Source organism: Verticillium dahliae, genomic scaffold (assembly GCF_000150675.1).
Source record: "Verticillium dahliae VdLs.17 supercont1.7 genomic scaffold, whole genome shotgun sequence".
In the NCBI taxonomy this organism is placed as follows: Eukaryota; Fungi; Ascomycota; class Sordariomycetes; order Glomerellales; family Plectosphaerellaceae; genus Verticillium; species Verticillium dahliae.
In genome coordinates this window covers 1,082,405-1,094,789 of record NW_009276917.1, presented here as the reverse complement: position 1 = coordinate 1,094,789, position 12,385 = coordinate 1,082,405, and the positions used below count along the sequence as shown (strand labels likewise).

General features: G+C 56.3%; 4 protein-coding genes across 4 annotated transcripts in view; 2 read left to right on the top strand and 2 right to left on the bottom strand.

Annotated features, from left to right (window-relative positions):
• Positions 1 to 920: 920 nt before the first annotated feature.
• VDAG_04432 (cyclin-K) lies at positions 921 to 2,295 on the bottom strand (the record flags this gene model as incomplete). The annotated part of the gene is made up of 2 exons (XM_009650879.1): positions 921 to 1,760; positions 1,822 to 2,295. 2 exons carry the CDS (start codon positions 2,293 to 2,295, stop codon positions 921 to 923), a joined length of 1,314 nt encoding a protein of 437 aa, XP_009649174.1.
• Positions 2,296 to 2,969: 674 nt separating this feature from the next.
• Positions 2,970 to 4,603, bottom strand: VDAG_04431 (U4/U6 small nuclear ribonucleoprotein Prp4; the record flags this gene model as incomplete). Its single annotated transcript, XM_009650878.1, has 1 exon — positions 2,970 to 4,603. One exon carries the CDS (start codon positions 4,601 to 4,603, stop codon positions 3,056 to 3,058), a length of 1,548 nt encoding a protein of 515 aa, XP_009649173.1. The 3' UTR covers positions 2,970 to 3,055.
• A 1,300-nt stretch (positions 4,604 to 5,903) lies between these two features.
• On the top strand, positions 5,904 to 7,463 carry VDAG_04430 (serine/threonine-protein kinase psk1; the record flags this gene model as incomplete). The annotated part of the gene is made up of 1 exon (XM_009650877.1): positions 5,904 to 7,463. The coding sequence occupies one exon, from the start codon at positions 5,904 to 5,906 to the stop codon at positions 7,461 to 7,463; it is 1,560 nt and encodes a 519-aa protein (XP_009649172.1).
• A 4,312-nt stretch (positions 7,464 to 11,775) lies between these two features.
• Positions 11,776 to 12,385, top strand: part of VDAG_04429 (uncharacterized protein) — a gene marked incomplete at both ends in the record, with an annotated part of 1,373 nt that continues 763 nt past the window's right edge. Inside the window, 2 exons of the mRNA XM_009650876.1 lie at positions 11,776 to 11,818; positions 11,896 to 12,253. Coding sequence (XP_009649171.1) covers positions 11,776 to 11,818; positions 11,896 to 12,253 — 401 coding nt within the window. The remainder of the gene's footprint in view (positions 11,819 to 11,895; positions 12,254 to 12,385) is intronic.

The following is a 12,385-nucleotide window of genomic DNA, read 5'->3' as shown; positions in this document are numbered from 1 at the left end:
CGGTGGGGCGTGGCGATATCGATCGCCAGGCTACTGTCGAGCGCATAGCTAGCTTGCAAGGCCGCCTCCGTGTGCTAGAAGAGGAGGGTTTCCGCGGCGCAGAGAGCGTCAGATGACCGGATCGCGCGCCATGATGAGCAGATCAAGGAGATCAGGGTGGCGCACAACATTCATTTTTCGCCGGGTTCTTCCCTCTAGGGGTCAGTAGCGACGGCCGATCGCCCCGCAATTTTTTCAGTCCTGTTGCGTCGCCCATGTTCTCGCGTTCGCCGCGCTCACCGCTGCGCAAGATGTCCATCGAGGACGAGGTCCAGGTCGACAAGCTGCGCTCCAGAGTAACGGAGCTGGAGCGCACGCTGTCGGAGGCCGATACGGAGATGCAGGGGGGGGGGGGGGGGATTCACACCAAAAGGCCACTCGTGCAGCCGAGGGGATTCGGGGCAATCGCGCACCAGCAAGAAGGTCATGTACGACTCTGATGTTTGCATGATGTAGAATTAAAGAAAGAAAACACCGAATGCCAGCCGCTGTCACCAGGTCACGTAATCTCATACACCGTCGACCCGGTCCATAAAAAAGGTATCCTGCTTGCGCTTGCTATGTTCTTGGTATCGAGAGCAGTTTCGGAGGGTGTTTTTGGGCGGAACCTATGTTCTCGCAACATCAAACTCCCTCCCCCCATCACCAATCTTGGCCCCTCCATGATCCATTGTCCTATAAACGCCATGCTCCTATCGTAATCCGGCCCGGGTCCAAAGTAGTCCCTGCCCATGCTCCCTCCCAACCCGAGGGGGGGGGGGTTTCACATGCCGCTATGTTACACCGTCTTTCCCTCTCGAGACGTGGCAAAGTGAAAACGGGCGCCTTGAGCCTGACCACGCCTTTCGAGCCCGAGGCGAAGTGGTCACAGAATTCGTATCTCAGTCCTCCGACACCTCTCCTTCGTCTTCATCCGATAGCCTGGCGCGCTTCTGCTCCGGTCCGTCCTCGTCCGAATCGAGCTCCTTCCTCTTAGCGGGCGACGCAACGCCATTGCCGATCGACTTACTGGCGCCAAGTGTGTGCGTCCCCTGCGACCCCGACTCTGTCGCTGTCGCATCGTCCCGGCCATTAGCCGCGCGCATCCTTGGGCTCAGCGTCGCGTCCCGCGGGGTCCCGGCCGTCGAGGACATGTTGTCACCAGGCAGTGGGTCCCTAGGCCGGCGAGTGCTCTCAATGTCGAAAGCTGGCGACGGCAGCGAAGGGTTCTGCTTCTTCAGGGGGTTCTCGGTGTAAAATTGTTGCGCGATATCAATGGCGCGGGCGCAGCGCGACTCGTTGCCTTTGAGCGCGATCCACCAGGCTTCGCCGTTGCGGTCGGAGATCTTGTAGTCGGTGTGGATGCTGGCGAAGAAGATGGCCGCCACGGCTATATCCTGCGGCTCGAGCAGCAGGGGCATCGTCGTCAGGCAGACGTCGTTGCAGAAGGCCCAGGCCGACTGGCGCAGGCGCTTGTTGTGGACCAGCTCGAGCTGGCCGAGGAGCTCGAACAGCCGGTGGTAGGGGTTCTCGACCATGAGGTCGAACGTCAGGAGCTCGAGCATGAGCTCCTCGTATGCCAGAATATTGTCTCGCCATCGCCAGTACTCCTTGCTCTGCTCGTCGATGATGAGTTGTGAGTTCTTTTGCGCCACCTTGGCGACGGTAATGATGATTTCTTTCGTTTTCCGACAGTTTTCTTCCGTCTTGTTTGCAAGGAAGAGCGCTGTGGCAGCAATGTTCTGTGAGGAAAGAACGTTAGTCCGACACGAAACCCAGAGACCACATCAGGATGCAACTCACATAATGATGAATACCGCCCCTCTCTTCCACCATGCTGTAGCGCATGTAGAACCGGTGGAAGAAGACGCCCGCCACCCACAGCGTGATCTGAGGCAAGTCCAACATGACTCCAGCCTGGTAAATAAAGTTGACGCCCTTGGCGCGGCGTAGACGCTCTTCTGCAGGTGAGATCCCATCGAGAATCGTCGGGGAACTCAGCACCTCGTCGTGGCTGAAGTACCACTGGCCCCTCGGCGTCGTGGCCGTCATGTGTGCATCCGACTTTGATGACGATTGTGATGCCGGCGCATCTCGTCGCACATGCGGCCGAGGAGGTGATGTCCGGGACGAGTGAGCAGGAGGTGATGGGGCCGCGGGGGGGACTTCGCGCTGCTTGACTGGTGATCGCGACACGGCGGACCGGGCTATGGCCGCGGCAGGCACGGGAGGCTGGTAGCCTTCCCGCGGAGGCCGATAACGGTCGATGTTTGCCATAGTAGAATGCTAACGACAGATAATCGGGTGAGCGATTTGAATGGTCGGGATTGGAAACCTCTGCATTAGGATCGCCGTGTTCTTTGTCGCACTGGTGGATGTCCTTTGGTCAATATGGAAATCTGAATGGAGGGACGTGAAAGCGATGCGGTCGTCAAAAGCGCGTTATCTAATCGCGACATCCACCACCTTCCATCACGTGATCTTTGGGTGCATGGTGGCGGTTTTACGTACCGGATGATTCCTCGTGTTAATGTGGCAGCATGAAGGTTCAATCACTACTAAAACTAATGTTGATGGCTTGAGGTCAGAAAGCTTCCATTCTACCAATCTAATGTTCAGGAAACCCTCATGAGGTCTGCGGTACTGCAGTTGTAATTCAGGGGCAAGGTGCTGTGAGCTGAATTCAAGCCTACATACTTACACGCAGATTGCTGCGTGGCCTGTGAAATGTGCTGACGACGACGGACAATGAAAGTAAAGTGTGTCCCTCCAGCAATATGAGAAACACTGCCAGTTTATGTAACGCGATGTGTTCGAATGAAATTCTAACTTCATGCACCGATTTCCATGATCGTGGATCTGACAGCCGCTTGCGTGCGGAAATGGCTGTGAAGTAGTCTAGCCCAACACGCGCCCCATCGTCACCGAGCACCATAATACTCGTGTACGAGAATGTGTCCATGTACACGTTGCTTCTATTGGGTATCAAATCTGGTATCGGTAGCTCCCAACGTTCGAGCCCTTGTCCGCCCTGACCTTAAAGGCCTTCCATATCGTTACGACCCCAGAGCTTGACAGTCCGGTCATGCCCTCCACTGACAATCCACTTGCCATCTCTACTCACATCAACACTCGCTACAGGTCCCGTATGACCGCTCAATGTCTGAATGAGACCCCAGTTATCGGCAGAGAAGACCTTGACTTTTGCGTCGAAGCCACTGGAAACCAAGAAGGTCCCGGACTTCTTCGGCAGCTGGGCACCCTTTTCATCAACTCCCGGGGGAACACCGTCCACAGGATCGTCGAGCCCCTTGAACCATCTCAGATCGGACACTGCACTGGTATGCGCACCGAGGCCACCGGTCCTCTGGACCTTTCTTACATCCCAGCACTTGATCCAACCGTCTGCTGAGCCCGTAAGAACTCTGTGGCCGTCGGCACCCCAGTCCAGAGCATGGATTGGCTTGATGTGTTCGTCTAGGATCATCACAGTCCTGCCTGACCGGAGATCCCAAATGCGGCCGATGCTGTCAAGACCAGCACTGGCGAGCAGTGATCCGTCCGAGTTGAAGCTCACGGCGTATACGCCTCGTGAATGTCCTTCTTGCAGTAACACCTCAGCCGTAGTCTCGATGTCCCAAAGCCGCCACGTCGTGTCTTCCGAGGCAGATGCCAAATACTTCCCAGACGGATGAAACTCAACACGGCACACCCGTGCGCTGTGGCCTTGGAGAGTGGAGAGAGGAGTGTCTTGGTTGAGGGACCAGAGGTTGACAGTACCCTCAGCACCGCCTGAGGCAAGGTTGACCGAGTCTGGGGAGACGTTGCATTCCGGCAACGTAGACCCAGGGTACCAGGACAGACCGCTGATCTTGTTGGTGTGTCCTCTCAAATTCATCTTCTCTGTAAGGGATGGGATCTCGAGAAGCTTCACGGCTCCGCCCCAGTTACCCACAGCCGCTATCTCGCCATTGGGTGACAGCCTAGTCATGCTCACATGACGGTCGCCCGCTGTCTGACTTCCCTGAAGCTCAAAGGCATCAAGCTTCTCCTTGATCTCTTTGCGGAACTTGACATGTGTTCGGAGTGGTATCGTCGCCTCCGCCTTCTGAAACTTGGCGCGTCGTTTCGCACGGGGGAGAGAAAATTTCGCAATGTCGATGCGAGCCTTCAACAGGTCTGGGCCACCGCGCGAATAGAACTCTTCTTCTTGCTCCTCGTCTTCCTGGTCGCCTGCATCCTCCATGTCGACATCGCCGTCCTCCAAGCCAGCAAGTTCCTTCTGAATAGCAAGAAGCTGTCGCAATCGATCTCTCCGTTCGGCAGGACCCTCGCCGAACAGGGTGACAGGTTCTCCCAGCTCCCGCAGTTTGGCGCGTACTCGTCCATCGTCGGTCGGGACAGCGATACTGGCCGCCAATCGCTTGCGCTCAAACTGAGCCATGACGGCAGACGCCTTTTCCGGCGCGACACCAGCGGAGGCGGAAGGGATCTCGTAATCGTGATCGAGGGGAACATCCTCGAGAGCTATCCCCCGGTCGTCGTCCATCTCCTCCACATACGCCTGGCGCGACGGGTGCATCATGGTGGGCGACTTGTTGCGGGCACAGTGCTTGATTGGTATCGAATGGCCAAGAGAGGTTTTTCAAGCGCAGGCTGTGCTCGTGGTTCCGTTTAGTTCGGTCGCTGGTGTTGAAAGATCTCATGCTTCGACCAAGCTACCAGCTTGGATCCTTGGTGCCTATGAACTTCCAGGCTGCGTACGCGGTGACGGGGATTCTATTCGCCGCCGCGACTTTTTCTACCCCACTGGTAGGTGGGTGCTGCTCGAGGGCGCCCCCCTGCTGGCTGTACCACAGGGCGGTCTGTAGCGGGTGACCCCACTGTAAAGATCCATCGATACCCCTCCATCTCGATTTGAGGCACTGGAGTTCTGGACTCTCTGGGCTCCCCACCCTATTATGTACCTACCAGGCCTACCTACCCTGTACATGTATCCTGGTTCGCTTGGGTTACTGACAGCGCGCACCTAACCTGCGACAAAGTTGCTGCCCAAGCCAGTCTCAACTACAAATCATGATGACGATTTCCACTCATGAACACTGGGATAGGAGCGCAAGTAGAGGAACAACCCCCAGCCTTCTTGTTATGACTCCCATGATGTGTATTGCGACTACTACCTGCCCTACAATTCGCGTTGTAACTTGTGACCTGCATTCGATGCACAACGCTGATCCATGCCTGCCGATTTGGCACCTTCCGTCTCCAGTTGCAGGAAATGCGGCAGGCTCCCGCAAATACCCCCATTTGGTCAGGCGCGGCAGGCACATTGGGGACATTGGGGACACTTGCGCTGGGGAATAAGGCAAATGTGACGCCCCCAGCTGCGCCTGCCCAATAGCGGCCCGCGTCACACCCGCCCGAGGGTTTTTTTCTGGCTTGAAGGCTAAGACTGGGCAAGGAGGCTCCTGCCATTCCGCACTGGTGCTGACACTGCATGTGAATGGGAAAACTCGATTTTAAAATACTCGTCTCCCTGCCTGCCCGGTTTCACCTGGTTCCCTCTTTCTCCCTCAACACCATTTCGGTGAACCACTCCCCCTGATACGTTCCTACGAAACGCGAACCGTCAACATTCCTCATCGACCCCAAATGCATTATAGCACACCAAACTTCGAAATCGCTTCTCTTCAGCACCAAATGCGCTGCCCAAGCCACCTCAAGCAACAACGACATATTGAGAGCGATCCTCGCGACGACCCCGAGCGCCGACGCGGCTGCTCCCTTACCCTTTGAATCTTACGCCCGCCCTGAGAAAGCGGCGGCGAAGATAGCTAAGAAACAACTACAATAAGTATCACAACACGCCCACCAACGTCGGCACCATGATTGCGAAGGCGACTCCTGCGCTCAGCACGGTGCGCGGCTTCCAACACACCCCAGCCACCTCTGGCGACGAGGACTCGGACTACGGCTCCTGCCGGACACCGCCCACCACATCCTCGCGACGAAACAACCGCCCGCCGCGTATCGATGACGTCGTCAGCGCAAACTGCAGCCCCAGTCTGCGGGCCGCCCCGTCGCCTGCCGTCTCGGGCATCGCCAAACTGCGTCTGCAGATGGAACCCCTCAGCCTGGATGCTTCTTCGCGAACCAGCACCCTGACCAAGGCGTCTTCCAACGGACTCGGGGGCGGAAATGGCGTGCTGAATGGCGCAGGCTTGCGGAGTGCCGCCATGAGCCGCACTGGTAGCGAAACAGGAAGCGAGCGTTCCGATGCTGGCTCCACGAGCTACGAGGTCAACCTGGAACACGACTTCGTCGACGAGAGCGTCCGCGAGCGAACAGGCATCTTCCCCGTCAACAATGACGGCGCTCTGCCGCCGCGTAAAATGGCTGCGGACGATTTCGAGACTCTTCGCTGTCTTGGCAAAGGGACCTACGGCACGGTTCTCTTGGTGAAACAGCGCACGACTGGACGGCTTTATGCGCAAAAGCAATTGAAAAAGGCATCTGTCAGGGTCCACAAGAAGCTCGTTGAACAGACGAAGACGGAACGCCAAATCCTCGAATCCGTCAACCGACACCCTTTTGTAGTTAACCTGTACTATGCCTTCCAGGACCATGAGAAGCTGTACCTTATCCTTGAGTACGGACAGGGTGGCGAGCTCTTTACCCACCTCAATACGGAGAAGATGTTTTCTGAGCCTGCTGCGGCGTTCTACATGGCCGAGCTGATGCTTGCAATCTCGCACCTACACACAAACCTGGGAGTGGTGTATCGCGATCTCAAGCCTGAGAACTGCCTCCTTGACGCCGAGGGCCATCTCCTCCTCACAGACTTTGGTCTGTCCAAGGTAGCTGTTGACTCGGAAGACCAGTGCAACTCGATGCTTGGGACGGTCGAGTACATGGCTCCCGAGGTCATTCAAGGGCGCAAGTACGGAAAGGCGGTGGACTGGTGGTCTTATGGCGCGCTTGGATACGATCTCATGACAGGCAACCCGCCGTTCCGTGGGGGGAACAATGCCAAGATCCAAGAGAAGATTGTCAAGCAAAAGCTCGTTATGCCTTACTTCTTAGGTCCCGACGCGAAGGACCTCTTGACGCGGCTTTTGAGGAAAGATCCAGTCAAGCGCCTCGGCTCGAACATGCCGAAGGATCTCACGATTCTCAAAAACCATCGATTCTTCCGCAGCATTAATTGGACGAAACTTGCGGCCAGGGAGATGGAGCCTCCAATTCAGCCTCTTATCACAGATCCCGAGCTTGCCGAGAACTTTAGTGAAGAGTTCACCGAACTGGCCGTCAGCCCAGTCGTGACAGCTAGGGACCCTTGGGGCAGCTTTTCTGCTACGGACGGCAAGGATGACATGTTTGGGGGCTTCAGTTATGTTGCATCCAGCAGCCTGCTGGACAGCCATGCTTTCCAGATCACTGCTTAATAAATCAGTAGACGGGGCTGCGTCGCACGTGGGATAGATGGCATTGGGAATATGGGACGCGTACTTCACACGCGCACTCGTATGGCGTCTTGAGAGAAGGAAAAGCCTCCTACAGGCACTTTGGGATGCATTCATTGTAATAGGGCGTTTCATGGAGCACTTTGAATGGCGGCTCATACGTCATCCACTCGAGCTGGCAGGCCCCCTCTTCTGTGCCTACCTTGCGAGTGTTTCAGAAAAAGTGATGTCGAAGGTAATCGGCTAATAGATCTGTTTCTTGTGTGGTCTTATTCAGGATTGGGTTTTCTGTCATGATTAGGGTAATAGTGAGTGCGCTTGTGTGTGAGTTTAAGAACGTTTCCGCTCGCATCCCGCCATGACGTGTCTCACGGAACACCGGCATCCGGCAGACGTGAGTTTGCTCCAGCGCCGCGGTGGACTCCCGAGGCTGGCTACTTCCCGAGGCTGTACATGTACAGTAGGTCCACTACCCGGCCGAACGAACTTGGAGGTTGTGACGGAGGAATGGTTGCGCCATACCCCAGGAAAAAGAGTGGATTAGGGCCCACCGGAACGGTTCGCACCCGTGAAGACGGAGGAACAGAGGGACAGAGGGTAGGGGTTGCAGCAGCTCCGCCCCAGCAACGTGACAAGACAGCGCCAGCGCAAAGAAGATCGCCCAATCTTTCACCCGGATCCCATCAGACTATTCGTCGTCATCAGCGGACTATTGACAAGCTGGCTGGCTGACACTGCTGTAGAGGCAGTGCGAGATGTCTTCCCACCTCTGATGTCTTGATGCTGGGACGTTTTATCACTTGCGCTTATTCGTCCGAGACATAAGGTGAAGGGGGGACAAGAGAAGCATGGTGAGGGGGGGGCGTGATTAGGACAGAAAGTGTCGGAGCTCTGTTTCTTTTTCCTTCTTGTCTTCCCTCGTAGCACGAGCATGAGGCTCGTGGATGACCGACTGGACGAGACTTCCGTCGCACAACGGACGTCCGATTACGAAGCTTTTTTGCTCGTGGGTACTGTATTGCTGCGCTCGGGAGCTTTTTGCATGCGCCTCCCCTGCCCCTGGTCGCTGGGGAGCTCTCGCAGGGTGACATGACACGATCGACACTCTTTGCCAGAGGCGTTGGGATACGACGCGCATGGAGAGATGCGACGGCCGGTCGGTCTTGGCATTCTCGGACGTTCAATTCGTGGGCCTATGGCAATTGTGTCCGTTCAGCTCCCTCTCGAGGAGATGTCCGGGGTGGCTTGGCGGACCTGTCATCTTGATCTCATCTCATGCGATTCAAGTCTCAGCCCGATTGGGAAACCGGCCATCATACACAGACACGGATGTGCTCATGAGCTTCAGGCATGAAGAGCTTTTTTTTTTTTTTTTTTTTTTTTTTCTTGACTCGCGCGGTCTTGGAGCTCTCTCGCTTGGGGCTTTTCTACTTGGCCCTCTCGCTCGGGGTCCCACGGGAAAATGGACAAACCCGATGCGGGCAAGAAAAAGAGCATGACGGATGCGCCGTGGCGATGGATGAGGAAGGTCGACGGGTTCCTGGCGAAAGATTACTCTAGAGGGTACGACAGAGGCGGCGAACAGCGCCGCTGCGCACGGGGTGTTGCGTGGCCTGGGTTGCATTGGCGCGGTTGACAAACACTGACAAATGGTGGTCAGGAACTCAGTGAAATGGAGAAGGAGGACCGTCTGATCGTTCTTGCACGCTCACTGTGACTGTCGCTGTCACTACCTCCTTGAACACTACCTTAGGTAGGTAAGGTACCTTAGCAGTTGAACGTGCACTGCCCCCCTTTTCTCTGTGCCATCTGCCGTGCCAGGGTCCGGAGGAGCTGCTTGTCGTGCAAAACATTTCACATAGTCTTGGCGTCGAGATTTGAGTTTGATGATCAGTGATGCTGTTCTGTTTTTTTCTCTGATTCTTTTTTTTTCCTCCTGCCTGCTTTCGGCGGCGATTGTTAACGCGAGGTCTCGGTCCCAAGGTTGGCATTATGCCGGTTTGGCCGATGGGGTGCGTACGAGAACGAGTACCCGTGGAAAGAGGAGAACAGATGCTGTGATTGCTATCTTTCTGAGTACAAGTAGCAGCTTCAATTGGACTTGCCAGATAGAGTGAAGCGCCTGCCTCATCTCAGCCGCAGACTCCAAATACCTTACTCATGGCTACTAAACCTCGGTCTTTCGGGAGGATGAGTTGGGAGACAAGCCACTACACAGCAATGGCATACAAGTACTGTACATGGTAATGTAATGTACATGTACACCACACACAGCTGGCTGCCAGTCCTTTGGCACGTCTCGCAGGGCCCCTGCATCCCGTCGGCACCACAGCCAAGTTAACCAACACACTCTGCCAACTCTAAACATTGGGGACCAAGGCTAGGTCGAGACCCAGAACCGAGGGTAAAGAGACCTGACTGAGGCTAGCACCATACCGGAACATGGCCAAGTCGGGTCGAGGCCACGCACGCACGCGGCTGATGGTGCATCAACTCAACCCCCCCCTCCTTCCCTCCTCGTGCGCCATCAGGGGAGGGCCTGCGTCTCACAGCCCAATCATAGCGCTCCGAATACCAATCGGCAGCGGTCTTGCAGCGCTCCCCGGCGCTCCCCAGCGCCTGCCCCCCATGCATCTTGGGCCGACCCGCACAGGTACCTTGGCGACGTATCTCAGTACCTAAGGTACCCACACCTTAGTAAGGCAGGTACAGTACAGTAAGTTACCTTGGGTATGGGACGCCATGCCAATCCCTCTCAGATCCGAACGCTACCCAACCCCCAACCCCCAACCCCATCTCGAACACACACACCACACACCCAGGGTTGGGGGCTGTGTCGGTTGACTGCCGCCGGACCATTTGCCTGTCTGGAAAAAGAGCTTCGATGGCCTTTGGTGTTTTCGATTCCAGCCCATGTACCATGTACCGGCTAGCGCAGCAAGAGACAAGAGAAATCCTTCTGCCTGCCTCCTTGGCATCCCCCGCATCATGTGCCATCGCGTACCGATCGTCCCACGAAACACTGCCCGCCAAGCCAAAACCTGCTCAACGCCCAAACGACATTTCGTCTCATCTGCGGCAACTCTCGAGCACATCAGTGATGTGGTGGGGTTGATGCGGTATGCAGTCGAAGTATGCTCTCCAGAGGGGGGGGGGGCGGGGCGTGGGCGCGAGGGAGACAAGGCCGCGTCAACATGCGTGTGTCGCCGGTAGCTGTTCGGACAACGGTCAAACACAAACGCCCGCTGCCAAAACGGGTAGGGGAAAGCGCTTGCAGCAACAGAGAGGAACCGCCTTGGGGCCCGGGTCCCGTTTCCTCATCGCTGGCTGTCTCTCTCGCAAGGGATGGTCTGGGTGTCATCAGTGAGCGTGGCGCGCGCCTGACAAGAACAAAGAAATTCACCGCTGGACCAGACCTCATCTTAATAAACGGATCAGCCGTATCCATCTGCCACGTTCCTCTTCCCTGCCTCACTTCGCTCGGGGCATTACTTCATCTATCAAAACAGATCATTCAGCGGCTTCAATTTGGCTCGGCGTCCTTGCGGAATCCCCCCCACGTTTTGCTCACCCTTACTCACAGTACTTCTTCTTCCTTTCTCCTCCCCTGTGCCGAAACGAAAGTACAGCCACTCTCCCGAAACGATCTGCCAAGCATAGAGAAATAAGAAGGGCAACTAAGATACACGCTACACTACTTGGATACGTACGCATGTATATGTACATCCACACCCGTCCGCAGCCCCCAAAGCATACCGCGTTGCTACCGTCAGCCGTCAGCCTGCATCCTTGACTCGCTGGACGACTGGCCCTACCTTTACACCCCTACCTTACCCCCCTTCCATCACACCCTTCACATGCGACCCCCCCTGGCTTCTCACACCTCCGTCCAGCTCTCCCCCCGTCAGCGGCTGTGCAGTGCAATTGTTGATAAAGAAGGACCAGGATCCCCTCCCCCGGTCAGGAACACGACGCTACGAATCTGCTCGTCAACGTCAACCGGCTTGAACGTTAGCTCTATTACAGTTTTCCCAATTGTTGTTGCCTGGAGATTTGATTTCTAGTTAAGCCTCACGCGGCCTTGGCATTTTTACTTTGGCTTGGCATATCCGAGTAACCCTCCGCTTCATCCAGACTTCATGCTCTTTTGATATAAGAACGGAACAGCTCACGATCACACTTTTTTATTTTTTTCTTCAGAGCCGACACCACCACTCCCATCCACTCACCACCTCCAGCTGCGACCAGTGATCCGAACACACCATCCAATTACGTCTCGAATCCTCTCACCAAGATGAAGTCCTTCATCACCTCCTCCCTGGCAGCGGCCGCCTTGTGTAAGTCTTTCTCTTTCGCACAAGACTTGATCATCCATAACACGAACGTCTTGACCGAAGACTGACCAATCTTGCAGACACGAGCGCCGTCGCCGACCCCATCCAGAACTGTCCCAATGGCAACAGCGGCGTCTGCTTCCAGGTCGCTGTACCCGAATCGGCAGCATCAGCCGGCACCGGCAACCTCTACTTCCAGATCTCAGCACCAGACTCGTACGCCTGGATCGGCCTCGGCACCGGCACGCGCATGTCCAACTCGAACATGTTCCTCATGTACCAGGACGGCAGCGGCAACGTGACCATCAGCCCGCGCCGGGCCTCGGGCCAAGTCATGCCCCAGGTCACGACCAACGGCGCTCAGCTCGAGCTCCTCGCCGGCTCGGGCGTCAGCAACGGCGTCATGACCGCCAACGTCCGCTGCTCCAACTGCGCCTCGTGAGTGGCGGCTCCATGCCCCTCGGCTCTTCGAGCTCGAACTGGATCGCCGCTTGGCGCCGCGGCTCCGCCATCTCCTCGACAAACCTCAACGCGCCCATCAGCCAGCACGATTCCGAGACGTCCTTCGGC